The 27,873-nt window shown below is 48.8% G+C and overlaps 1 protein-coding gene across 1 annotated transcript; it reads left to right on the forward strand.

The window, feature by feature from the left end:
- Positions 1-14,745: 14,745 nt before the first annotated feature.
- On the forward strand, positions 14,746-27,494 carry GFI1 (growth factor independent 1 transcriptional repressor). Its single transcript, XM_067538252.1, has 7 exons — positions 14,746-14,878; positions 14,986-15,224; positions 15,917-16,123; positions 21,790-22,178; positions 22,269-22,406; positions 24,241-24,406; positions 26,086-27,494. The coding sequence occupies exons 2-7, from the start codon at positions 15,110-15,112 to the stop codon at positions 26,262-26,264; spliced, it is 1,194 nt and encodes a 397-aa protein (XP_067394353.1). The 5' UTR covers positions 14,746-14,878; positions 14,986-15,109; the 3' UTR covers positions 26,265-27,494.
- Positions 27,495-27,873: the final 379 nt, after the last annotated feature.

Genomic DNA, 27,873 nt, shown 5'->3' on the forward strand with positions numbered 1-27,873 from the left:
CGGCGGCAAAGTCGCCGCCGTCAGATCGATTTCTCTGGATCGACTGAGCAGTCAGTGAAGACCCACTCAGTCAATCCAGAAAACTACGTACTAAGACCACCTTCGCAAGTGGTGTAGCGCTGCATCGCAGTGCAGTGAAGACTGCACAGAAGAGGAGCAGAGAAGTCGATGGGAGTTACGCAAGTTTTTTGCGTAGCTTGCGTAACTCCCATCGACTGCTGCCGAATCTCAGAGGTAAGTGTAGACAGGGTCTAAGACTTTGAACTTAATTTGATGTTCTTTGGGAAGCCAGTGTAGGGAGCAGAGGACTGGTGTGATGTGCTCACCGTAGCCTGTGTTGCTGAGGAGGTGTGCTGCACTGTTTTGTACTTGGAGTTTCCTAAGGCAATGTCTACGTAGGAGACTTTTTACAGCATCGCAGCTTACCACTGCAGCTGCACTGCTGTAAGATTTCCCATGTAGCTGCTCTATGCCAATGGAGGAGAGCTCTCCCATCAGCATAATTGAACCACAGGAGAACGCATCTCCCGCTGACATAGTGGTGTCCACAGTGGTGCTTTGTTGATGAAACATATGTCAGTTGGGGTGTGGTTTTTTTCACATTCCTGACAGACAAAAGTTTTACTGACCAAAAGTGCTAGTGTAGACATAGCCTAAGTGGTAAGGTTTCATGCCTACGTATATCACATTGCTGTAGTCCAGCCAAGAGGTGAAGAAGGTATGACTGACTGACGTCAGGTCTTTGTCTGCCAAATAGGATTGAGTCTTCTAGACAACCAGAGATGGGAAAAGGTATTGCTCATGGCTGTTGCGATGTGAGAGCCCAATGTGAACAAAGAATCCAAGAGTACTCTTAGATTGCACACTGAATTGACCAATTGTAGATGAGAACCTTCAATCAAAGGCAACTGCACCATGGCTGCAGACGCCTCAATACTTTTCTCTGCCCACCAGTAACCATTCCTTTAAACAGTTAAACCAGTGCAACTGTGTCTTTAGACACCTACCGCTTTAAACTGGTATATCAATTTAGCCAAGTTAAATTGATATAAATCAGACTTAGAGATTCAAGGGTATCCACACAAGGCACTGCACCAGTTTAGCTAAATCAGTTTTTGAAATGGTGTAATTCCTGTGCAGCTAAGTTCTTAAACTGCTGTAAGATAGCATGTAGTTAAGGCCTCAGTTTGGTTAGAAGGATTACAAGAATTGCATTTATTTTTCTGTCTTAAGTTTAAATAACTACCCTAAGTCTGAGATATACTAAAGACAAATTTTTGGGTGAAATTTGAAGCTTGTGCGATATTTTAGTTTTTAAACTAGAGGAAACCAAAGAAATGTAAGGAAAAACAGGCCCACATTTTAAAAAGGTAGCATTTCTAAAAGCTTCCTCTTTAAGTGTTCAAATTTTATAGTTACATTATAGACTTTTACAGATGAAATATTTTGAAAATTCAGTTGCCCCTTGAAAAGTCATTGATCCAGACATGAAGACTAGCTTCAGACAGTAGCATAGAAAACACATTTTAGTCTTGCATTATGTGGAAATTGCAATGCAAAGATAATGGAGTCATTTCTGACTCTTCCATAATTCTGGGCATAGAGGGAGAGAAGAAAACTTTCATATTTGGCTCATTCTGCATTCTCTGTGGTGAACTTTTAGGTTGTGATAAGGCTTTCCACAGACTTTCATAATAAGGTCTCAAATGCTATAGTGAGACTGGTTGTTTAAAAAAAAAACCATGTAGCTGGCATGGATTTCTGGATTGAGTTAGTTACCCATTTTTTTTAGAGCCGTGTATAAACTAGTTCAGGATATAAAATAATTGTTATGAAACATGTTTATCAAGTAGCCCATAGAATCAAAGACCATGTGCTACAGCATAAGAAGCACAAAAACAGCAGCAATCTGAGTTGCAATAGATGATCTGAGTAGCATTACATTTCTATAAACAGCCTTTTAGAGCGGTGAAAATGTTGCTTAACACACACACCAGGTTGGCCATTGTCTTTTGGTCAGTCAGGGCTAAATTGTGATAAATAAGAGACAGCCCCAGTCTAAAACAACTAAGCACTTCCACTTTGTGGGAATTAATCATCCAGCTAAATACCAAATTAACGTGAAATAACTGAAATACAAAAGCAATAAGACATTTGCTGTGAATCAGTGTATGTGACACTAACTATTGTATAATATAACTGACATTGCCAGTTTCTCCAATCCTTATAATGACAGTAGAAAACGATAGCCATAAAATGTGTGAAATGATATTTCTAGGATAAATAGAAGAAAAAAAATGTGCTCAGATTCCAGCCCTGTGATAGGAATGGGGGTCATTACCTAGGGAGCCAGGCCAGCCAAACCTGGCACTAGGAAACATGCAAGTGTTACTTTTTTAAAACCACAGGATGTCCTGTTAACTCATTGATATTAACAATGCGTAGACCACCATATGCAGGGTAAAAACCCTATCTTTAAGATTAAGGGCCAATCCTCGCCTGGACAGATAACTCTTATTTGTTATAAACAACACCTAGGGAGGGGCTGAGCACCTTAACTCCAACTGATTGTAAAAGAAAGAGCGGATGCTTGGCATTTTGCAGGTTCGGGCCCTCTCTGGTATAAGTGAGGGTCTGGAGAATTGTATGGGCTGAAACTTAAATTTACTCCGCACTCTGAGTAAGTGAGAGACGTAGCCAAAATATCTTGTAAGAAGGGATGAAAAAGTCAGCCGTGGTTTATTCTGTCTTTAAATGCAGTTTTCCACGTGTCCTGTAGACTCTCTAGTGCTTTCGCTCCACAGTCATGCAGTTCATGGGTATGTAGGACAACACACACAAGCTGACCTTTCACTGACAAAACTAGTTCTACGGTTCATCTGCTTTGGAAAAGACACGTTAAAATAAATCAGCTTTAAAAAATGTCATTAATAAATAAGGGTCTGATTCTGCCATTATTACTCTTGGTGGTGGCATCTTCTCTTCCTATAGTCCTGTTGAAGACACCAAAAGTAAGGGGAAGAATCTGGCCCCAAATGTTTAAAATAAAAGTCCTGGGTTTAAAATACTTTTTATTGAGAAATTGGTCCCTGAAACCAGCATGGAGACTGATGGGAGCCAGCTGCAGGCTTCAGTGAGGCCCATGAAGACACTCTGTTGCTGAAACCATTCCCAGAGCAGGCTTTGAAACAGGATTGGCAGCAAATCCTGGGTCCATGCTCAGAAGCCCTGTTTGATTACATGAGCTCCCCCATAGCCTGGTGCCAAGCCTGAAGCAAACCTAGCAGAGACAGAAGCTGCCCCTGAGCTTGGTAAGTTTCTGGCTCCAATTTAAAGTTTATAGCTACAATAATGGGAGGAATTTCTGCTCTAAGAACCACTAGAAAAGTCAGGAGAAGCCCTGACTACCAGAGTGTAGCCATTAATGGCAGATTGTATCCCAGCACCTTAGTGTCTCCCCATCATGTGGAGTTCAAAATGGTGACTGGAAAATGCAAACCGTGAAGAACAGCTTTAAAGAGCATTTTAGGGGAAAAGCCCAGAGTTTTGCTGGGGTGATTCCTATTTTCTTTAAAATAATAATACACTGGGATGGCTTTAATTTTGCCACTCTGTAATCACTTAATGTCTATTGAGCAGCCTGGAAACAGTGAACTCTGTGTGTGTTTGGGGAAATATGTTCCATTTCCAAATCTAGTCCACTTCAGTTAGAAGTAGTCCATGGGTGACAAAATCATTTTGTCCCAAGTATGAGGGGGGTTTCAGTTTTTGTCCAGAAATGTGATAGAAATGGGAAGGAGGAAAACTGGGGAGTTCTGCGTGTTTGCGTGCAGCCGTAACAGGGTAAGCCATGTAGTGGCTAATGCAGCATCCTATTGATTCCCTCTTGGATTCTGACCCAACCCAGGTGCTGACAGCTGCAAACTTTTCCTGAAGCAGGAACTCCAGATAGGTCGTCACTGCTGGGAAGTGCATAATTTCCCGGGCAACCTTAGTAGCTGCCCAGCCCACTCCACGATGTGCTATTCAGTCACTATAAGTTTGAGTGCTTCAGCTGTGTATACTGCGGCTTTCCCACAGTTTGGAATAACATCTCCCTTTGCCATCACAAGCACAGTTATGTCCTCCAAAATGTGAAAGGCCTGAAGCGATACAAAAAGCATTTTGTAGCAAGGCCACTGGCTGTCCACTCGCCCCGCAACCTAAGTAGTTATGCAATTCTTGTAAAACAGAAACAGCTTATCATTTTATTTATCATTGTCTCCACTTCTATAACTGTGATTAACCAGGCTGTATCTAGGGAGATTCGGTAGATTGAAGTATCCCTTTCACAATATACTGCAATTCAGTTTTGAAATATAACATTTTATGTCCTCGAAATGCCACAAGAATTAATTCCGTGCTCCTCCACTGAGCTATTTCAGACAATAACCCACTCTGTCTTGTCCTAGTCCAGGCCCCTTGAACTTTACTGGCTGCGATACCTCGTTGGCCCAACATACCTTCACGGACCATTCCAAGAAGTGTTTTTGTGATAAGCTTATGGTCAAAGCTCTTGAGGGGGCTGACAAGCAGGTCCAGAAGCAGAGGGACTGAGGAAAGGCTGAGGAAAGACTGAGGACTGAGACTGGAGGAAAGGCTGAGGCTCACCGCACAGCTAGAGGACGGGGTTTCGTCATGGGAGCAGGCACTTGCAACACAGTTTCTAGAACAGGAATGGTGACTAGGGGAGGAAGACTGAGCTCAGCAAGAACAACTATTTAAGCGGCTCATCTCTATCGTGACTACAAGATTGCCGGGTCTTGCTGCCTGTCCTTCACCACAGTCTGATACTCCTGCGACGTATCCTCAGTCCAGAAACCGCTTGGACAACTTCATGGGTGGGTGGCCCATGCAACTAGGCCTCAGGAGTGGCTGGAAAGGGCAACGGAACCCCATGCAGCCTTCCTTCTTGAGCCCTTCTCCTGTGGATATCTGCACTGCCCACCTCTGATGCCAACTTTATGGAAAACAAGGAAATGAGAATGGGTGGCAAGGGGACATACAAGCAGGAGGGGGTTTCTGTCACATTTCCACTGGTTCATGTACTTCTTGTTTGTTTGTTTTGGAAATCTTCTTTTGTGACGGGTGTTGCAATGACAGCTGGCCTGCCTGGCCGTGGGTGACGGCTGTACTGTTTTAACCCTTGTTTACAAATAAAGACTTTTTGTCATCAAGAAAGTTTATTGCCATCACTGCATCTCATCATATAACCGTGATTTGAAATAATAAAGCTAAACACATGATCAGGAGAAATTAGACATTATTAAGTAAACACGCATCATCTATACAGTAGGTACAGCAATTCACACTTCAGTTACTGCTTTGTATGACCCCATACTGTGAATCATCCCCCTCCCTCTTCCCCCATTTCATCATGTCATTCATAAGTACGTTACACAGCACTCAAGCCCCGACCCCTTCCAAGCATTCCCTAAATTACTGAGACCCGCCTCCCCCAACAAGCTCATTCTTAGAGGTACTTTTTGATCCTCTTCCATTGTGCCATGCAAGTTCATAATGTGGGAACACAAAGCATCTCTGATTTGTTGCCTAAGTGCATCCAGCTCCAGTTGTGGTAGGTGCACTTTCTGACTGAGTGTACCACTTCAGCAGCCCCTCACTGTCATTGGTCCATTCAGGAGAAAAGAGCTCACTTCTGGCTTCACAAAGATTATGAAGAGCACAGCAAACCAGAGTGATGCAGACAACCCTGGTGCTGCTGACGTCCAGATGGGTCTGTAGACATCCCCCGTGGGATTTCAGTCTGCCAAAAGCACATTCTACACCTGCTGAGCATGTAATTAAACTCTTTCAGCAGAGCCTCTGAAATCAGGGTATGGTTTCATCAGTCAAGGGAACAGAGGGTACATGGGCTCCCCTGGATAATAGGAGAGTAGCTGTGTTTATGACCGTATTATTTGGTGGGAATAGTGTCCCGTCCTGTTTGTGCATGTAGACAGACTCCTGATTGGCCAAAAATGCTAACATCAGGAGCTCTTTCAGTACAGCCTGTGTTGATATTCATAAAAGGCCCACTGTGGTTCATGAGGGCCTGCATAACAATGGAGCGGAACCTTTGTGGATTATGCCCTGTTGCTCCTCGAGGAGGGCAAACTATGGGCACATGAGGCCCATCAATGGCACTGGTGCAGTTTAGAAACCCCGGTCTCTCAAAGCCAGCAATTACCACAGGCATATAATTTATGCCTGCCACCTTGAGGTTAACCACCCACCTGATTGCCTCGGAAACCTCCACCACCATTTTACCCACAGACCCCTTTCCAACACCAAACTGGTTGGCAACAGACCTGTAACAGTCTAGGGTAGCCGGCTTCCAGACGGGCTGTAACAACCCACTTCTGGACCAGCAGGGGTGGCCTCGTTTGTTGCTTTATGCTGGCGCAAGCTGCTCATAAAGCTCCAGAAATGTAGCTGTCTTCATGTGAAAAGTGCTGGTCCACGGCTGGTCATCCCAGGTCTGCATGATGTAAACCCACCAGTCTGTGCTTGTGGCCCAAAGCCAGAAGTACCAGTTTATGGAGGGGGCATCAGTGACTATAGTGAAAGTACAGACCAGTATCAGCTAGTGCTAGTCTGCCATGACAGGTTACTCTTCCTCTACTGCCGCATCCTGCTCCATCTAGAGCTCTGTCAGGTGTGTTTGGTGGGTCAGAAAATGGCCTCCAGCACCTCTGGGAATCTCTGCCTGTTTCCTGACACAAGTGAAAGTGCAAACAAGAAAACGTCTCAAAGGGGGGTCTCCTCCATGTGGCTTGGCAGGTTGTTCAAACTTCCTGTACCATGTAGAGTAAGCAGCAAAGTTTTCCCACTGCGCACCATGGACCGCAAGCTAGAGTGGCCACATTTTGGGAGGGCCCTAGGGACTCTGGGCTATGGTTGGTTTGACTCGGGTCTGCGTGATTCAGTGTGGATACCAGAGCCCCAGGTTTGAGCCTGCGTTACAAAATTCTTAACGTAGCGTTAAGAAGCGGTGTATATTCTCAAGCCCCAGGTTCTCTAACATGGGTCAGCTGACTTGAGTGCCACTAACCCTGGAGTTAAATTGCAGTGTGGATATACCCAGTGAGAGTTAGGTGCCAAAATACCTTTGTGGATCTGGGCCTAAGAGTCTATCAGGAAGTCAAAGCTCAACCAGCACGTGCTGTAAAAACGTCTCCCTGGGAGTCAAGATGGGGAGAGCTGTTGAGACGGCACAGGCCCATAGCTAAGGGTTAGTGGTAGCTTGTTTGTTGTTGCTGCGAAGCTGCATGTCAGGCTTTTCTGATTGTGTAAAAGCCTTTGATTGATTGGTTTCCCTCCCAACTCCTCCCTGTTGAACCCTGGCAGCTGGAGCGCCTGACACAGAATTGGGATTACAACTCTTCTGATGATAGCCAATTGTTGCTGTTAGACCAGGTTGCCCCGGTCTTGCAGTTTATGCTCTCAACTCCCATTGAAGGCAATATGTGCACAGAAAGTCTTCGTCAGGCCCCTTTTTAACAGAGCTAGTTTGTTCTTTCTGTGCATCATTCCCTCGCAACCTACTGCCTCCCTGGATGAAGGAAGGATTGGGCAGAGGCATCTTTCCAGTGTTGCTGCTGCTAATGCTATTCATCAGCAACCCTATGTGATCCACAGTAGGCTTGACGCTGCAGTCCAGGCGCCCATGGTGCAAGACGTCACTGTAGCTATTATTTTTAATTTCAAGGTATCGCTGGTTTGTCTGCAATGAGTTTCCCCAGAAAGTCTTCATAATTCTATCAGGCTGGAACACCAGGCTAAAATCTCCATACCTCCAGCAAGGCCCTGTGGAGGTTCTGTTGCTTGGCCTGTCGTATACTCGTACCAGTGCAAAGTGGTGCAAAATATCGATGAATCAGAATGGTAGCGTCTCACTCTCATCTTGCAGAGGTGTAAATAACTGCACAAGAGGCACGGCAGAGGGAATGGGGGCCTAGCATGTCTTGAGCTAGTGTAATCAGATTTAAGTCCTGCGCAACAACTAAGTGGAAGCAAATCAGCAGTACAATCAGACAGCTACAGTGCATTTTTTTTTCTGGACAAAGTGATTTTAAAAAGTGATCTAGTATCGCATACTATTCCTCTTACTAGATTGGGGAAAATGGCACTGATAGGGTAACTTGCTGTATATGTGTATAGTACAGTATGAAACATTCATTCCTTACAGGAAAGAGAGCGAGGTCTATCTGTACACCTGGTCAAATATTCATTTGACTCCTAGTGCGCATACCTGGTCACTTTTGTCAGATGTCCTTCTCGCCATTTGGGGATAATACTAGCATATGTCCAAAAATGCAATTGCTGGGCATGTAATGACTGAAGCATTCAGAAGCCATAATGCTGTCATACCTAGATTGTGTTGTACATGATATAAGTGCAGTCATTTTTTCCTCGGCTTGTCAAAAGTATTTAAATATGTGTACGTTCTTGATGGCTAGAATAGCTTTTCCACATTTATAAGTAATGTTGATTTAAACTGTGCAGGAGCCCAGATGGTGCTGTGGTCTTGTATGGCTTTTAACCATTGGTTTAGAAACATGGGCACAGAGTTTTTGGTACTCAGTTTAAAGTTGTGTAGTAGTAGTAGTAGTAGTAGTAGTTGTACAGTAATAATATTTCTACCTATAGAAACCATTTCATCCAAGCATCTCAAAGCACTTTACAAAGGGAATTGTTTTACGGATCAGAAAACAGAGGCACAGAGGTTAAGGTCCAGATTTTTAGGCAATGTTGTGCTCTGTGCAAAGCCTAAGTGACGTAGTAGAACTAATTCTCATTTTCAAAAGGGATTTAGATACCTTAAGAGCCAAACTCTCATTGGGATTTGTGCTCTTAAGTGCCTGAATCATTTCTGAAAATCATATAGTTGGAGCTGAGCCAGTAATTCTCTCATTGAGCTAGAATAGCTGTGGTAGCAAGGGCTGTGTGTAAGTACTCTGTGGCAGGGCTGCTGTTCATTGCTGTCTGTGCTACTGTAGCGACACTGCTGTTTTTAGTGCCCTGATTTGATGAGAGCGAGGCCAGGTATAGCTGCATGAGCTGGGAAGCACACCCACAGCTCCAAGTGCAGATGTAGCCTGAGGCTGCTAAGTAAGTTAGGTGTTGAAATGCTAGGCGAAGCAATGCCTATGTACCTTTACAATCCAGACCTAGGTGTCTTGGTCAGAGTCAGACATGAGTCTGCTGAGGACACATGGAACTATAGTCTCCTGACCCTGTGTTTTATAACTACTAAAAATCAGACTGGCTTAGTCTAGTTTAGTTCTTTCTCTTGGCTGGTTTCAACACCTACTTATAAAATTGGTGCTGCACATGGTCTTCATTGTAATGTAATCTACAAAGCCTGTAGCAAGAGAAAAGTAGCCCTGCCAACATATCAGTACATGGCTGACCTGTAGAAAACAGCTGTTCTTAGCGCCCTGGAAATTTCTGGCAGCAGTGATAAGTGGTAAGACACTGTGTATCAGCCTGAGGCTTGAATTTCCTTTCTGTCACAACCTCAACATCACTGAGAAGATGGGGGGTCTTTCATTTGTTTAATCTTTTTGTCTTTAGCTCTTCAGAGATGGTTAATAACACGTTTGCACAGGCTGTAGTTCAGCTTTCAGCCCGGGATCTCCAAGCACATCACAGCCAGGAACTCAACCTCACTGCACCCTTGTCTGCTATAAAATGTAGAAAAGAACCTGCTGTCGGTGCCCAGGACAGTGCATCAGCTGCATCCGGGTCTGAGAAGAGGGGGAAGGAGAGGCTAGGTCCCATGGTTTTCTGGGGCCACCTAAGGCCACGGGACTCTTTCCACTGACTGCATTGGGGTGTGATCAGGCCCTGTGGAAGCGCGGCAGGCAGGTCAGGGCTCATGAGAGCTTTTGCCTTCCTCCACCTTCAGCCGCTCCCCAACGTCGCCAGCTGTTTCTGAACCTAGCAGTGCCATCTCTGCGGGGCTGCCGATGTTTGCACAGCCTTGGGTATTGCAGCGGAACCTTCTCTGCTGAGTGGCAGCAATCAGGGCTGTGGGGCTCACTCAAGGCTCGGTGCAGGTTGTTGATCTGAGTTCTCCACTCCCAGAGCCCGCAGCAACCCAGCCTTTCCCCTCCGGGCTGTGCAGTTACTGTGTGCCTCAAAAGAAACATTGTACATCAGAAGCTCCGGGCCAAATATCCCCGGCTCTTAAAATCCCGGGTTTCGAGCGCTGGGCTGTGGCAGAATTCGATTCTAGAGCAGGATGAGCCAGGCTGTATTGTGTAAATAAACTACCCCGGCTCTGTAAGCATGAGACGAACCGAACGCCCAGATCCCAGCCCGCGCACCCTGCGGGAAAGGGGCAGGAGAGGTGTAGCGGTGTGAGCCCCTCTCTAACATTAAAGGACATTGTTCACGCCTGGAGTGAGTGAAGCGCTGCTACGTTGGATCCTCACGGCGCGCGGGCCGAGTTGTTCTCAGGCTCCAGCCCGTCCCCACGAGCTCTGGTGATTGTCGGTCTGCACACTGCGTGCAGCAAGCGCCTTTCTCACAGCTCCTTTCTAATTTAGCAAACTGACCACCGGAAATTAGGTAAGGGAGGCTGCTCTAGGCAATCGTTTCCCACTCAGCCGAGTCTCTGTCTCTTGCCTGTGGTGTTTGAATCATTCGCTGGCTACAATAACCTCTGTGCAAAAGGGGGGGGGGGAGAGAAGAGAATCTCGCCTACCTCTTCCATATTTAACCATTACCTAAATCCAAAGGGAAATGAGCAAACCTCTGGGTTTGGGTGTCAAGGTATTTTCAGCGCTGCTGGGCGTATTTATCCCAAAAGAGTTTCCACAACAAGTTATTTCTAGGCTAGGGAAGGTCTCCTTTGTACCATGCTCTGCCTTAAACCCGATCCATATTCCAATACGCGTCTAGACGGCCCCGTGGGGTGGGTCACCCAGCCTGGGACTGGAGGGGAGCGGAGTTCAGATGCTCGAATTGCCCTGAACCTTTTGTGTCCGCTCCCCCGAGCACAACCCTCCGTCCCCGCCGTGCTTTCCCCCTCCCCTCTTTTTTTGAGTCAATCTGTGTTTTGAATCTGTGTGTGACCTCGTAAGTTGCGGAAGTTGAAGAGGATCCAAGAATAGTTCAGCTCGGGGTGTGTAATTTCTAGAGCAGAACCCGGGCGAAATGAAACGCCCGAGAACAGAATGACCCCGCCATGCCGCTTCGGCCGGCCCCGGGAAGCTGAATCCGGTAAGACATTTTCATGCAAGGAAAAGAGCGAGAAAGAGAGAGAACCCGGGGGTGATTTGTCGGGGGCTTTATAGCGTTTTGTGCTGCAGACGCTCCTAGCGCTCAGGAAGTGGAATTTGTGGTTTGGGGGCTGAGCTCTGTGAAGGAGCGGAGGGGGGGGGAAGGCAAAGGCAAGCCCTATTTCTCCTTAAGGGGGGCTACATTTCAAGTCACCTGCCGCAGCAGCAGGCTGGGGCCGAAAGCCGGCTGCAGCCCAGCCTCCTCGATGGTAAGCCGCCTTCCTTTCCTCGCCTCCTGCCGGCGTCTGGCGAGGGGAAAGGTCCCGTCCCCCCTTGGCCAGCGGGTCGCGCTGCTGTTTGCTCAGCCCCTGTGCGAGCAGCCCCCAGGGGAGACGGCGCTGTCCCCAGCCCCGCCGGGGCGGGGAGCTTTGACCCACGCCCCCCGCAGCGGAGAACGGATCCGCTAGGAAAACTGACGCTCACTCGGTTCCAGGCACCGGCCGCTTGAGGGCCGCCTGCCCGGATCGGGAGCAGCCCGGGCACCGCAGGGAAACCGACTGGGGTCGAGGACGTGGGCTTTGTCCTGCCCTGGTGCGAGGGGATGAGAGCGCCCAGCAGCTGGGCGGGTGGCGCCTCCCCCCTCCCTCTGTCTGTAATGATCTGACGAGCTGGCAAGTGGACCCGGAGGAGAGAGAAAATGAAAGGGCAGCACGTGGCGAGCAATCACCACTAATCACTTAAGAGGTCGATGCAGCGCGCTGCTGGGAAGCGAGGCCCGTGCCCTCGCCGCGGCCCAGGCCAGGCTCCTGGAAGCCGCGGCCCTGGCAGGCGGGGAGGCTGGGCGTCTAACCTCCGGGGAGCCGGAGGTGCGCAGAGGGACGCCCGCAGCGCTGCCGAAACGCTCCCTGAGTCTCTGCCATGTGCTTCTTTTCCTGGCGGGGGGTCGGATGGTGCCAGGTGGGTTTGGGAAACCGAGTTCCCACATTTACTGGCTGGGGTTATTTATCTGCCATCTCCGAAAACTTGGCCTTGGGCTTCAGCAGCGAGCGCAGATTTAAGCAGCAGCCAGAGCTGAGATAAGGAAATCAATTTGTCTTGCTCAGGGAAAACAGCACGTTAGTCGGAAAAGCTGGAATAAGGCAACGAAGTAACTTTCTTTCCAGCTGCCTGTGGCAGTATTGTGTGGAGAGACAAGAAGGGGGCAGTGTGGACGGGCTAGCACCGCGCGCGCACACGTGTTCGAGCCTGGAGCGGGGCCGCCGTGTGCTCTCGCATTGCACAGGCTTCTGGAGGGGGGAAAAAGCCCAGACGTTGAGATGTTTAAGGTGTTTGAAATATTTGTGAGGCCCTTCTGCTGCGGTGTTAGTGAATCAATAGAGGGCAGACTCCTGAGGCTGATGATAATATGTCAACAAATTTATCAAGCCACTTTGATTTTCCCCCCCTTCCTTTCATAATTAACCGGGTCTCCGTCTCAAGGATGAATTAAGAAACAGGTGGCACAGAGGAGAAACTCTCCCACCAGTTTATAGCAAACAGAGCGATCCGAAAATACTGCCGCGAAGGGAACAACTGCTTTTCAGGTGGTCCTGCACAAAGAACATCTATTTTCATTGACAGGCAATTAAAAACGATTCCCCTGAATAGCATAAATATGTTGGTTTACATCTTTTCGATGGCAAAACAAAAAAAGAGAGAGAAAAGAAGGAGGCGGAATAAATAAAACACCTGCACGAGCAACGAAGGGCAATCGATATATTGCTGGTGTTGTAAATCACAGAACTGCCAGTTGAACACAAATGTAAATACAGCCATTGACTGGTTCTGCGCTGGGCCCGGCCACACCAGGTACATGGGGACAGACAGACCCTCTTTTAGCTGTTCCTAAAAAACTGAAGCCATGAGAGGAAAAACCAGCCCGGTTTACATTCAGTGCCCTACATGACCAGATCCAGCATCTTTCTTTCGTCAGCCCCCGCCTGGCGACCCGCGGCTGGGGGAGCCCAGACCCTCCCCAGAGCCCAGAGACGGGCTATTTTCCTTCTGCGAAGTGCCCGGTAAACCGTTGTGGCAGCTCAGCTCTGACGCTGTGTTTGAGGGGACCCAGCTAAATATTACACCCGTTTCTTCGTTAAACCCTTGCCTACGGAGATCCTAAAGGAATCCTGTAGAGTAGACAGATTTCCTCCTCCAGATTTCCTTTCGATCCAAGTTGGTGGAGAGATCGCGGTGGTTCATGTTAGAGTTAAAACGTTTTTACAATTTGATATATATATTTTTAAAAGCTTATTCAACAGCGAGTTTTTTAAATAGGACCGGAATAAACATTGCTGATCCACATTGGATAACGCTGCGATTTTGGGTGTAGTTCGTTGATTTAATTATACTCCCCACCCCCAAGCAAATTAATCCCGTTTACATTGACATATCCGAAAATCCTTTAGCAGACAGTCTCCGGGACAGAAATACGGGGTCATTCGTACTTTGCCAGGTTACATGCGACTGTTACATCGCTTCATCCAGGCGGCTGTGCTTTGCTGCTGGTGTTTTGGCTCCTTGATTTAACGCAAATATGAAGAGGCTGTCCGCACGGAATCAAGTGTCTGGCAACGATCCTGTTAACCGATCGGGGTGTGCGTGTGTAAACGAACATGGGTGCGCTCACTAAATTATCCAGTGACCTGACAGCAGACAGCCACCTGAAAGCTGCTGCGGCTCCTTCCTTTCCAGCCGCAGCAGACAGCAGGCGAGGAGCTGGCATTTCTTTCCGGGTGGGGTTCACTAAACTTGCCATTTCCCCAGCAGTCAGTAGCCAGGACCCTCCTTGCAAGAGGAGCACAGCAGAACTGAGCAAGACACCGTTATTTGCTGGGTGTAATTCACCTCCCCCAAATTAGTTTCATGCGAGCTGTGCTTTGGGACTGGGAGGGGGGAGAAGCTGCTAATAACCCCCTGTTGTTCCTGTGCAGAACAGCACCGCGGAGCTTTGCCCATCTTTACAGCCCTAGGAATGACTGACACAACCCCAGCCCGCTATTTGGAACTCGACGTTTGTTTGCTCGGAAAGCCATTGCTCCAGCGATTTCTGTTCGTGGCGGTTTCCGGGGGCCGTGATATTGATATTTGTGGGGCCCAAAATGTGCCCTCCCTTCCACTCTCCGGCTAGGGTTGTGAGCGGGAGGAATCTGCTCGGTTTGAGGTGGATGACTCGCTACTCTAACGGGCCCGCCTAACTGCCTGGCCCGAGTGCTCCTGGGTGAGCTCTCCAAGGTGTGGATGGAGGAAAGGCGGCTCTCCTCTCCTTGTCTGTTGCATGCCCGTTGCTCAACTCGCTGCAAGCAGCACCTCTCTAGCCAGCCCACCCTCCTGATGAAAGACAGGCGCGGCAGCTTGCGTAACAGCCGAGTTTGAGTAACAACCGCGTCAACGAGCAATGTCACGCCTTCGGAGCACTGTGGGTTTGATTTCCCAGCTGGCTGGAGACACCTAAGAAACGCGCTTCCCCCTCCCGCAGCCGCTAGCCCCGTTTATGGCCGATGGGGCTGGAGATGGGGTGATTTGAAACCACCTGTCTGAATGCCACCTGGCGAACGGAGCCGGGCCACCCTGTACGCATGCTCCTTCCCTGCCCAGTTCCCTCGCCCCTCCCTGCCCTGTCCCCATTCCCAGTCCCCCAGGAGATCCCTAACCAATGGCTTGTCAAATCTCTCTGCAGATCACAGGCCAGGCTGGGGATTTAAGGAGATTCACGGGTGGCGCTCCGAGTGATTTGGGGGACCTGGGGCCTGGAAGGAGCCGCAGAGAGTGACTGACAGGAGCCGCGCAGGAGCATCCTCAGCATGCCGAGGTCTTTCCTGGTGAAGAGTAAGAAGGCGCACAGCTACCACCAGCCCCGCTCGCCGGACCGGGACTACAGCCTGCGCCTGGAGAGCGTGCTGGCGCACATCTGTGCAGGTAGGGCACGGACTGGAGCGGTATACACAGGGGTGGTGGATCAGATCCTGCTCTGCGCCAAGAGGGGCTGGGCGAAGACTAGGGGCATTAATTACTGGCCACCACAGAGCCCTCGGGGCGGGGGGAGTTGCGGGGCAGCAGGGTGAGCGCGCAGGGCAAATGCCTGCGGCCCTGGTGTGCATTTAGTGTGGGGGGGAGTGAGGGGCACTGGGCGGGGTGGGGAGATGCGGCCCGCGGGCCAGGGGATTCCAGCCATCAGGTCTCTGCCCCGTGTCTGCCCCTTGCCAGGTGCCGGCCGAGTACAGGAGGCTGATCCCGGCCGCCTGGAGGAAGCCCCTGCCCGCGGCTAGTGTTCCAAGGGGTCCCTCCTGCGGCGTCATCCCGGGGCAGCTGGGCCGGGACTCCTGGACTCCCCGGGAAGCAGCGGGCCGGGGCTGAGCTGAGCTGGGGCGGGGAGACGCTCCCCTGCCGGGGCTGTTAGACACCCGCTGCCCGGCCTGCTAGCGGGAGCGCTGGGCTGAAGCCTCGCTGCCGGTCCCGGCTGCGGGGGCAGGAACGGGGCCCCGGGCGAGGCTCTGGCAGGGAGGCCGGGGCCCAGCCAGAGCCGGGCGCCGGGGTGGGGGTGGGGGGTCTCTGCACGGCTCTCTCCGCCTGCCCCGGGGTAAGGCCCTTCTGGCTTCTGTCCCTGGCAGACAGCAAGATCCCGGGAGAGGCGGGTCTGTGCAGCCCGGTCCTCCGGGACCCGGAGCCGCCCCGGGGACACTCCTCCCCGGAATCCCACCTGAGCGAGGCCGTCGATGGCGCTTCCGAATCGGCTCCCAGCTGCGAGGGCAGCGTCTGCGACAGAGCGTCGGAGTTCGAGGACTTCTGGAGACCCCCGTCGCCGTCCGTCTCGCCAGGTAGGGGGGGTCCGGGCCCCGAGCGCCGCCTGCGGGCTGGGGTCTCTGCGGGAGAGGCTGGGAGGGGGAGCTGTGCGCTGCTGGCCGCCCCGGGGGGTGGGTCTGTCATGTCCACCGTCGGGGTCAGTCGGCGGGGCTGGAGCGTGCTTTGCTGTTTCGAAATGCTGGGGATTGCTGGCTCCCGGCAGATCGGCACGGATGCGAACCCCGCAGTTGTCGGTTGTGTTACCCGGGCTCTTGTAAGTCTCCATTCTGTGTTGCGCTGACAAGCCCCGGTGCATTGCTTTGGGTTAGAAACGAGCTTCCCTGTGCGTGTCACTTCAGTTTGGAAAGTGCATTCGGAGAGGGGCTGTAGTTCGTGGAGTTCAACACCCCCCGTTGGCTTCATAGAGGGCAGGATCTAGCCCGGAGTTAGCATGGACACGAGTGGATAGGAAAGACTACTTTGATTTAAGAGCCTTGAGCTCCTGAAGAATGCGAGTCACAGGAGCATAAATGAGCTGCTGCAGTGTGGTGAATAATACGATTCCAGGTCTCTGGGTTTGCTTACATGGTAAATCGGATTGTGCGAGTGATACGTGTTATTAAAGCTAGGAAACGGAGCTATCTATAGTAAACATGCGTGCCTCTTTGCCTTACCTGTTAGACACTTGCCTTGCTCCCATTCAAGTTATTTCTCGTTTCCTGTCTAAAAAAGGATTTTTTTTTTTCTTTTCTAAAAATGCATTCCCGAAAAACAGATGAAAATAATGACGGTCAGATTTAAACAGCCCAAATCCAGGAAGCTCACACTTATAGCTACTGCTCTGTCTCTAGCTCCCTCGCTGCGCCTTTGATGTGGCCGGAGCAGTGGGAGAAGATGCAGACCTGCCTTTGGCTGGAGCACTATCTCGTTTAAAAATACAATCGTGTCCTTCTGGAACCAAAATAACAAAGCTTTTTAGTGCCTCAGGTTAAAAGCTGCAGCTGACAAAAGACAAAGAGCGTGCCTGCGTAAACTCGGTGCGAAAAGCGACAATGTCTGTCGCTGGAAAGGAGGAAAAAAAAAAAAAGGCTCAACTTTATAAGATCAACACAACCCCACAAACAAAAACCTGTTCCTGATTTTCATTCCCACTTTTCCCCTGTACTGTCTCTGCATAGCCCTGTCTGTAGCTAACAGGGCAGCGGTACGGTGTAAAAGTCCCTGGTTTGATTCCACACAAATAAAATCGCACACCCGACAAAATGTGGGGCCGCAAGTTGAGCTGTTTTGCTCAGTGACGTGCATTCTTAATAATAATAATAATAATAAACAATTAACCCTACATTCCCACAAATGCTAATGGCTTCTGGAGAGGGAAGTGGAGCTTGTCGCTCTGCCGCACGGTTCGCACATTTGCGGTGTTGTTGTAGCCGTGTTGGTCCCGGCTAGAGGGACAAGATAGGTGAGGAAGTGTGTCTCTTTCACCCAGGAAAGCTGGTCCAGTACAATCTATTACCTCGCCCACCTTGCGGCTCTGAAAATATGGACACACCGCAGCGGTCACTAGATTTGCGCTTAGGTTTCCCCCCACTATCATTTCCCCTCCTAAAATTCACCTGCCTAAAGCGATTCATTTACGGTGAGCGTCTCGAGGAAGGTGCCTTCCGAGCGAGTGTCTTAACAAAGCGAGACCGATTTGTTTAGCTAAAACGAGCTACACATTTATAGCGATGGGGGCGTCGATAATGGAGGGATCGTCCCCGTTAAATTGTTAACCAACACATCCAAGGAGTGGGATGGAGATTGCAGGTGTCCCTGCATCCACTGATCCGCTCCGATCGGTGTGTCCCCGCCGGATACTGATGAACTCGTTAAACCGAATTGTCCATCCAGATTGGCAGCAGTACAGCGAGGGACGAACCGCCTGGCAAGCCTGAAGCCGTGTTAGAAAAGTCAAGATTCCGCCCATCAATTCTTTCCCCTCACTCCCCCACCCGCCCCGTCCCTCGCCAAGTTCCCGGGCCCAGGATGAACCACGACTGAATGTCTAATTAGATCTTAAGAATGTATTGACACAAGATTTGATTTTTTGTCTTCTGTGGGAGGATCGTTGCGGTGCTTGACGAGGAAGAAAAGAGAGACACAGCATCTCTCAATTCAATTCATGTGGGGCAGATACAGTGAGCGCATGTACATGTCTCTACAGACAGAAAACCTAGAGAAGACATGACGTCACGATGTGTCTATGATGTAATAGAATCTGATTTATGTTCATATTTCCTGTGCGCTGCAAACCGAATATCTGTATTCGCATGTCATTACATGTGCGGCGAATGACATTGGACTGCTCTGTTTCTATACGATAGTCATTTGCATAGAGCAGATTTAGGTATACCTGCTCCCCATGAACCGCATCCTATGTAACCCCTGCAATAAGCGATGTTCCCAAATTACCCAGCGCTTCCACTGTTAACGTCAGACCTATTCCCCCCCCAGCCAGGGTACCGCAGATTATACTCTCATTGGACTCCCGGACTCTCAACCCGCCCATAATCTGTACATTATGCCCGGATATCCAGAAACTCTCCTGTTTACACTCTGTACCTGACCATTTTTTAAACATTATCTTCAATAAAATTACGAATAGTATTTATAAATACCACAGCTCGGCCGTATTTATACAAGTTACTGGTGTAGAAGTACACTCAGACCTCTAATCTCTCTTTAGCGATGTGTATGTTCAGCCATAGTCACAGATTACAGATTAGTATAACGGCATAGGACTATACCCCATTCCATCTAGCATTGCCTTGCAGTTGCATGATACCTTGCCCCAGGTATAAAACTAGCTAGGAAGCCAGAGCGAGCGGGGCGGGTGCGTTTGTGTGTGTAGCTTTGTGTGCTGCCTAGTCATTTATTAGTTCAGTCATTTAGGGCTAAAGTCTCACTAGCCCTTATGGGGGGGAGGGAGGGAGTAAGGCTCTTCCTCTCCCTTGCATGAGCTATGTAAAGCCCGGGCAGTACTTGTGCGCCATCCCCCCCCCCTCCCCGGGGATGCAGAGCTCCCTAAACGGGCTAGGATGGAGGGAAGGCGGGGACATGGTTCTGCCCTCCCCCCATGTACAGGCTGGGGGTGGGGGAGGGAGCAGTTTGCACTGCCCTTGGCCTGCAGTGCTGCTCTGGGGGGAGGGTCAGTGTCACCCCGCCCCATCTCAGGGCTGTGCCTCTGTGACTCCATCCAGCCCTTAGTGAAGGTGTGCACAGTGTGTGTGTGTGTGTGGGGGGGTGCTCCCCTGCACCTGTGTATCTATGTGGGGTGGGACTCTACAGGACTGGGCTTCACTACACCATGTTACCACCTCCATGTTGCCTACTCCAAGTGTTCAAAATCGTGTCAGCCTGCCTCCCCAGGCTTAAAAAAATCATGGGATTTTGAAATAAGGCCCTTGGGGTCTTTTTATTTGCCTGCTCGTGCTGGATTATTTAGAGGTCGTGTTTTAAAGCTTTTTGCCACAACCCTGAGGGCGTGAAAATTACTTTAAAAACTGAAAGAGAGCTGAAATACTGATGAAATCACATCCTTCCGGGAACTGGGGCTTGAGAGAAACAGCAAATACTCTGAGCCTGGTGACGAAATCACAAGAGTTGACATCACTGTGACACTGATTGTGAAGAACGGAGAGAACTGACATGCTGCTGATCACAGCTTCGCAGTCAGTGCAGAACAGGGCGAATCCTGTTCACCAGCCTGGCAGCGTTACAGACCCATTGTGTATGGGTGTGATGTGATGTGTGTGTGTATTCCCACACAAAAGTCATTCCTAATTGTGATGTAAGGTTTCTAGACTTCACCCCCGGCATACAAAGCAAGGCAATAAGCAGCCAAGTCATTCAGTGCTCCATCTCCATGCATCAACTGCCTTTTCCACCTCAACTACCTCTTTTCCAGCAGGCAAGCCACATAGCTTCACCCTCATCTTGGTGTGTCAAGGGGGTTTTGTGACAGAGTGCGGCTGCTTCTGAAGCCAAGAGTTGGCTGGGGATGTGAGGAGCCAGGGGAGTAATTGTGGATATAGGTGTGGGAGTTTGCCGGCAGAGGTTTTTTGGCTGAGGGAGCGGTGGTGTTGTTCAGACAGTCTGAGGTGTGATGAAGCCCAGTGTCTCTGTGTGGAGGCACGAGCATGTGGAAGGTTAATTAAACACTGTGCCACTGTTGCCTCTTCTGTTGCCTCTTCTTCCCACCAGTGCAGCTATGCTATGGAGAGCCCTTGATGCACAGATGCCTCAGCACGGAGAGCTTGATGCCCCATGCTGCTGGCTGGTGTGATGGGGAGCCAAGGCAGTAGCACTTGGGGAACCCTTCAAAGTCCAATGTGTCATTACCGAAACAGTTGGGTGCCATCACTCCATGTCGCCTGGCCCAGCTCTGTGCTATGCTCCCCAAGCCTATTTCCTCCCAGGCTCCTGGAACATCTCTGTTAACCCCACTGTTTCTCAAAAGTCCCACCTGACCACTCACATCCTCCCAACCTTGCTCGCCCTGCTCAATCCTCATGGCCCTGCAGCACTCAAACTCTTTCCCAAAGCCCACGTCCATACCTTTGCTGCCCAGCCTCCCTCACCAGGGGTATGTACAGAACTGGTGGGTCAAGTTACAGCTGGCTGGAAAATTTTGGCAAAACTTAAAACCAAAACACTTTGAACATATTTTGTTTTCATTTTGTTGGCAAAAACAGAAGTAAATGAAGGATCTGAGCCTCCACCAATCTGTCACGATGGAACTCACTTAGGTTACGAGCAGTTAGGGCAATGACTCTTTTTGTGTCTTTAATTTTAAAAGTGGCTTATGCTCAAGGTTTTCAGAATGTGTTTGTGAGGGCTGGAGTTTCCGAAGTTCGGAGTTTGTGGGGCTCATACTTGTTTCCCTAGAGGAACCCAAAGAAATGTGAGAGTAACCATTTCTGCAAGAGACCATTTTTAAATGTTTCCTCTGCAGAAGTGGGGAATATTACAGAGATGATTCAATTGTCCTCTAAAGACTTATGGTGACAAATTTGGAGACTAATTCAGGCATTAAACTGAGAAACGGAAGGACTTCAGTTCTGCTAAAAGTGCAAAACTCAACACACCTTTAACTATGGAGCTGCTAATGGCTTATCCATAACGGTATATGTAGGATACTGTGGAAAGTGTTATACAAGAGCTAGGCTCAATATTTATTTATTTATTATATGTGCTTTACATTACTGCCTAATCAGTTAGGCCAAACTTTTCAAATGCAACCACTCATTTTTGGTGCCCAGTCCGAGACACTTTGGGTATGTTTTTCATTGGTGCTGAGTACCCAAAACTCCAGCCGAAGTCAATGGGTGAGGCAGGTGAGCCACATCCGTGCAAATCAAGCCATAGGTTCCAAGTTGGTCACTCAAAAACGGAGACACCCAAAATCAGTGGGCATTTTTGAAAAGCTGGCTTTGTCAGTGTGTGCAGAGTGTAGTAATCATAGTGCGCTATGCAGGCTAACAAACGCCTCCCTTGCGAGAGATTCAGAGGCCGCACTAGTGGGGGTGCAGCATTGCTAGGTGTCTGGCTTTGGAACCCGTATCGGACGCCTGAGTTGCCTCTGGTGCTGCTTGTGCCCAATGGGTGGTGGCTGTGCTGTGAACCCCACTAATTGCTCTCTCCCCTTGTGTTTCCACAGTGTCGGAGCGTTCTGTTTGCCCTTCCTTGGATGAGGGACCCCCATTCTCAGTGCCCTTCAAGCCATATGCCTGGAGCACCCTGGGCAGCTCTGAGCTGAGGCATCTGGTGCAGAACTACAGGCCCTGCCCAGCCCTGGAGTGTAGTTCTGCCTTGGGGCTCTTCTGTGAACGGGAGTGTGGCTCTGCCCTGAGACTTTATGGTGACTTCAGTGCCCCTGGGCCAGGACTCTTCGAGCGGCCATCAGCAGCAACACCAGGCCTCTATGCAGAGGCCCAGCCTGGGCTGCAGCAGGAGAAAGGCCCAGGTGGGATCAAGGTGGAGTCAGAGCTTATGTGCCGCCCACTACTGCTCAGCACTGGCTCCTACAAGTGCGTCAAGTGCAGCAAGGTAGGAACCCACCTCCCCCATTCTGGTCATACTCAAACCCCTACCTCCCCGTTCTGGCCTGCCTGACACCTGTGTGCTCTCTCCCCTCAGGTCTTCTCCACCCCACATGGCCTGGAGGTGCATGTACGGCGCTCGCACAGCGGCACCAGGCCCTTTGCCTGTGACATGTGTGGCAAGACCTTTGGCCATGCGGTCAGCCTGGAGCAGCACAAGACTGTGCACTCCCAGGTAGGAGCCAGGGCAGGCACATGGGTGGGGATGGGTGCACTACCAAGGCAGGTAGCCAGGGCCACGGGTGCAGAGCCAAGGAGGCAGCTGAGGCAATACAGAATGGTGGTAGATGGGCACTTGAGGTGAGAGGAGGGAGCTGGTGGGGACGTAGGATGAGGGGGTCAGAGTGGCATAGTGGCACTCAGAAGAAGGGGCATGCTGGGGCTGATTGGGGCATAGTGGCAAGTGGGCACTTGAATGAGAATATGGTGACAGGTGGGCATCCGGGCTCCAGGCACTATAAACACCGAGTAACAAAATTAACAAAATATAATATATACCAAACTTCCTCCACATTTCCCAGGCCCTGTGTTTGTCTGCAATGAGCTATGGACACCAAAGGACTTTATAAACAAAACAACTGTTCATGTAATGAATTTGTGTCTCACTTTCACACAAAATCTGACGTTGTAGCAGGAAGGTGGACTTTTGTAGCAGCTAAAGAAACTCATTGTCCCCACCCTCCCAGATCTCCCCCAAAAGGAGTGAATCTGCCCTCCTTTTTAGTTACTCTGTGTGTGTGTGTGTGTGTGTAGTGAGCATCTGAACAGCCAGTCGTGTGTAGAGAGCAGACTTCACCCATCTCAGCATGATCTGAGTCACACACAAGCAGAATATGGTCGTTAATTTTGGTAGGAGGCTTCGTAACTTTTTCCACCTGCTGATATTGTACCATACTTTCCCTTCACCCACCCACTTGGCCTGACAAATCTTCCCTTCCAAGGTCAGCTTTAGGAGGACAGAGTTACTGTGAGACTTGTTTGCTCTTTTATTTGCAAGTGAATGTGTGCGCAACTGCAGGGCATCTGAGGAGGGGAAATATTGCCAGTTAAACAGTGGAAAAAAGAGCAACGCAATGTATTAAAAATCTGAGGAGGAAGCATTTGGGAGTGAGCACAGCAAGTGACTGCTGCCTGCCAAATAAAGACTTAAAGCAGGGGGACCTATCTGAAAAGCATAGCCTGGCCTTGGAGGAGGAGGGTGAGTGGTGGGAGAAGAGAGGATTGTGTTATGGTAGGGGAATAAGCATTGAGGGAAAAGAGGATTTTGTGATGGGGTGTCTAGAAAGAGCAGGAGCACAGGTGAAAGGAGAAGAGGAATGTGTGATGTGTGTCTAAGGTCTGACAAGAAGAGGAGTGGAGGGAGAGATGGTGGTTCATGCACGTGTATATTGATTTAGAAAAATACTAACAAACCAGAAAGGCTCTTCTCTTAAAGCCCTCGGCAGCTTTGCCCTGAATTATGATGACAAGTAAAACTAGCAGCTAACAGTAACTGCCCAACAGAATTCAACCAATCCAAAAGTTCCCAGCAAAGCCTCGCTCTCCCACAGCCTCAGCACTGTTAAGATATCAGTACCTTGCCTATGTCATTAACCAAGTGCCCCCTTGGGCTGTGTTGTGGCCCGCTGTCAGGCTGCTCCAGGAAGTCTTATGGCTCCTCCCTTGGAGTCCCCTGCTGGAATGTGCACATGTGCAGTGCAAAGTCTGGGGCGAAGTAGCTACTCCCACACAGACCCTTCGCCTGGAAGAGCTGTTCCATTAACTCACTAGGTCTGGGTGGTGCATAGAATTTGGAGGAAGGTGAATTTCTCTGACTGAATTAGTGATCTGTTTTACCAAGTGGGGCAGTAATGCCAAAGTTAGTGCCTCCACTGGCCATGGTGGCTATTGGGGAGGAGGATGTGGTTCCTGGGATGGGAGTGTTTGTTAACGCACTGGCAGGCTCACTGCATTGCCAGGAGCTCTCAGGAGTGGCATAATGGAGGTGTGTGTCTTTCCTCTCTCTGCAGGAACGCAGCTTTGATTGTAAGATCTGCGGCAAGAGTTTTAAGAGATCTTCCACCCTGTCCACTCACCTGCTCATCCACTCAGACACCCGGCCCTACCCCTGTCAGTACTGTGGGAAACGGTTCCACCAGAAATCTGACATGAAGAAACACACTTTCATTCACACAGGTCAGCCCTGCAGCAGCTGGCATTCAGCCTCTATCCATTAGAATAGATTTTGGAGAGGCGATTCTCCCCTCTCACTGATCCATTCATCTTCAACTAGACAAGTGCATGCAGCTCCCTCTGCCGGGCCCTTGCCCCACAGGGGTGGCTCACACTATGAAAACCCAAGTTGAGCAATGGTGCAAAGAAAGGAATTTGATCTTGGTTTCACGGACAGCCTCTGTTAAATAACTGAAATCCTCACAGTCCAATCAGTGTTGCTTTAATAGGATCCACCCTGTGTTTATTCAGAAAGGCTTTTCTGTAAGATGATTTGTAGAACAATATATTCATGTGGCCTTGATTTAGAGCTGGGGCCCTTGGAAAATGACAGGTGAATCTGACTGCAGCATCTCCATCTGCAGAGCCTGCCACTTTACAATAGCAGCAACAGCAGCCTCCTCCTCTAGATTAAACACTAAGCTCAAGGGCCCAGGGTCCAACTCAGTCTAAATATTTACTCAGAGATTATCCGTCTATTGGGCTTCCACCCGGACTTTCCAATCAAATGGTTGCAGTCTGCCATATAATGCAGGGAGAGGTGCATAATTCTCAAGTTTCATTGTTGGTAATAATGAATATGAAAATTAATACACTGCAGATAAATTACTCAAGAAAACCATTTTTTCAAAGAATGCTGTTGAAAGAGACAGCGGGTTTTCTCAGGGATCTTTAAAAATGAAGCTTCCTTTTCAAACTGCTAATGTCATGGTCTTAAATAATAGAAAATGACAGTGATCTAAATATACATATATAAAATCAATGCTGTTTGTCAAAGTCTTTGACCTTTCTAAGAAGTCACATGTGGCTGTGAAAAGCAAACCTAAATATTATTATTATAAAGTTGGTCTCACTTACTCCATTGTAACTTCAGAGTAAATCCATTGGCTGACTTAGAATTTGTCTCAAGATGGGCACCTAAACTTAGTGGCTACATCTGAAAATTTTGGTTCAGCTGAACTGTTTAAATAGTAAAATGGAGGTGAGGTGGGGTGAGACGAAGTCTTTTTAAGTTAGACTTTACTGGCCCAATTCTAAATCAGCTAATACATTTACTCTGGAGTTACACTGGCGTAAGCGAGACCAGAATCTGGTCCTTGATTTTTAATGTAGTAACATAAAACCAGTTCCTTGATCAAATCCAGATTCTCTTTCATATATAAAATACACGTGTGTTATTGATGCGGAACAACACTCTTGCCTGTATTTGTATTTACTTCCCTTCATAGAGCCTCAACGGCAAAGCACTCACAACTCCATCTGAAGTTAATGAGAACAGAGGATGCTCAGCACCTCTGAATATCAGGCCCATAAAGACACAGTTGTTTGGGGGGTTCAGTTGGGTTTCCCCATATCAGTTATTTGGTGACACATCACTGAAATGAGACATAGGTTAAAGTCCTGTCCCCCTTGAAATCAGTGGGAGTTTTTCCTGTAACTTCAGTGGGGCAGGATTTCACCCATAGTATTGACCTGTGAGAGTGACCTTCGTCTGTGGTCACTTGGAATGACAATATTGCAGAGTGGTGAACACTTCAAAGCGCACGGTGCATTTACTGTGGCTAGTTTGTCCTGGATTTGCCTGTGTGTTATGCTGGTTGTCTAATATGGCTCCTGCCTGCTTTACCCTCTTCTCCTTGTAGGTGAGAAGCCCCACAAGTGCCAGGTGTGTGGGAAAGCCTTCAGCCAGAGCTCCAACCTCATTACCCATAGTCGTAAGCACACCGGCTTCAAGCCCTTCGGCTGTGATCTGTGTGGCAAAGGCTTCCAGAGGAAGGTGGATTTAAGGAGACATCGGGAGACACAACACGGTCTGAAATGAGACCCTGCTGCGATCCAGAAAGCACCTACAACACTATGTGAACAGACTCCCTAGCTTCCCTGGTGGCCCTGAGCCATGCCCTTCAGCACAGACCCTGGCATTACCTTTTGGGGCAGGCGCTCAGGGAGGACAGGACAGGACAGGACACAGTTTTGAAAGCTCAGCCAGAAGGACTTTGAAAGTGGGACTTAAAGGCTGGGGTTTCACATGCTCTCTCTCTCTCTCGCTCAACACTGGAAAATAAATGTTTCCATCTGAAACCGGAAGCTCTAAGAGTGGATAAGCTAGAAAATATCTGTGAGCTGGAAAGTCCTTCACCCATAGCCACGGCGAATTCCTTCATCTTTTTATTTTTAAAATTAACTTGCAGGGAAATGTGGGTAACAGAGTTTACATAATAAACACACTGAGCAGTTTGGTAATATTATGAAAAGTGCTTGCTTTTTTTGAGTTTAACTGTTAAATAGCTTTATTGCTCATTCTCTGTCAGGAGGACTTGTAGCGGAGGGGCTGGATTGGATTTCTTGCTGCTTTCAGAGCCCAGGGATCAGCTTGGGCCTGGTTCTGATCTCACTTACACTGCTATAAACTGGGACTTACACTGCTGTAAAACTGAGAAGAGAATCAGGCCCCTTATCTCCTGTTCTTCCAGCTCTCTATCTGTCTGTCTCGACAAGGCCTGACTGTGTGCGTGTGTGTGTGTGTGAAAGGAGTGGGTTTTGACTGAAAAGGTTTGGATTTTGCTCTACGTCAGTTGGGGAAGAAGAAACCTTTAAAGGACTTAACAGGAAAAGCCAAAGCACAGAGTAATGCCTTATAACTCTTGAGAACAATTGATTGCCCCTGACTGAAAAGGACAGGCCCAAATCACAGGCACAATCTTTCTGTCCAGAATGACGATCAGCACCAGCACTCTGGGTCTGATGATAAATAACTGGGAAGTAGCTAACAAGTTACTGATAGACTTGTTTGTATATTAGTTGTTTTTTGTTGTTTTTTTTTTTTTGTTTAATTTTTAAATGCTACCATGGCTGGGGTGGGCAGGAATCATTATGAACGTGTAATCGATTGAATTTGCCTTAAATGACCCTGTGTTTACCTCAGTGGAAAAATATGCTGTTTTTACTTTGTTGGCAGGATTGTAAATGTCTTTATTTAGATTTTATGGAGTGTCTTATGTTTATTGGTACATATTTATTGGAATAATGTTTTAAATTAATAAAGTATTGGGGATCCTCTGCAGTTATTTTAATTGAAGTACAGAAATTCACCAGGCTTAGAAATTCACTGGTTATTGTTATGCAATATTGCATATATTGCCACAGGTGAGCATAGCACTTTACACAGAGAATAAAGACACGGGGCAGATTTTCAGAAGTGACCTAATGACTTAGATACCTGAGAGATAGGAGCTTAGAAGCATATGTCTCATTGAAAGTCCATGGGCCATAGGCACTAAGACTCATAGCCTCAAAAGGTATTTAGGCACACAACTCCCATTGAAATCAAATGAGTCTAATATTCTTAAGTCACGTAGGCCTTGCAACAGTGAGCACAGCAATACCTGAGTACCTTTAAAAAAAAGCTGACTAAGTTACTGAGTCACGTT

Source organism: Emydura macquarii, unplaced genomic scaffold (genome assembly GCF_026122565.2).
Source record: "Emydura macquarii macquarii isolate MOO-44397 ecotype Brisbane River unplaced genomic scaffold, CSIRO-AGI_Emac_v2 contig_480, whole genome shotgun sequence".
In the NCBI taxonomy this organism is placed as follows: domain Eukaryota; kingdom Metazoa; phylum Chordata; order Testudines; family Chelidae; genus Emydura; species Emydura macquarii.

Bases quoted from the DNA above. Each gene is read 5' to 3' on its own strand.
- GFI1 (XM_067538252.1), top strand. From the start codon at position 15,110: ATGCCGAGGTCTTTCCTGGTGAAGAGTAAGAAGGCGCACAGCTACCAC. The intron at 16,124-21,789 runs GTAGGGGGGGTC...GTGTTTCCACAG, and splicing joins GTCGCCGTCCGTCTCGCCAG to TGTCGGAGCGTTCTGTTTGC. The intron at 24,407-26,085 runs GTCAGCCCTGCA...TTCTCCTTGTAG, and splicing joins ACACACTTTCATTCACACAG to GTGAGAAGCCCCACAAGTGC.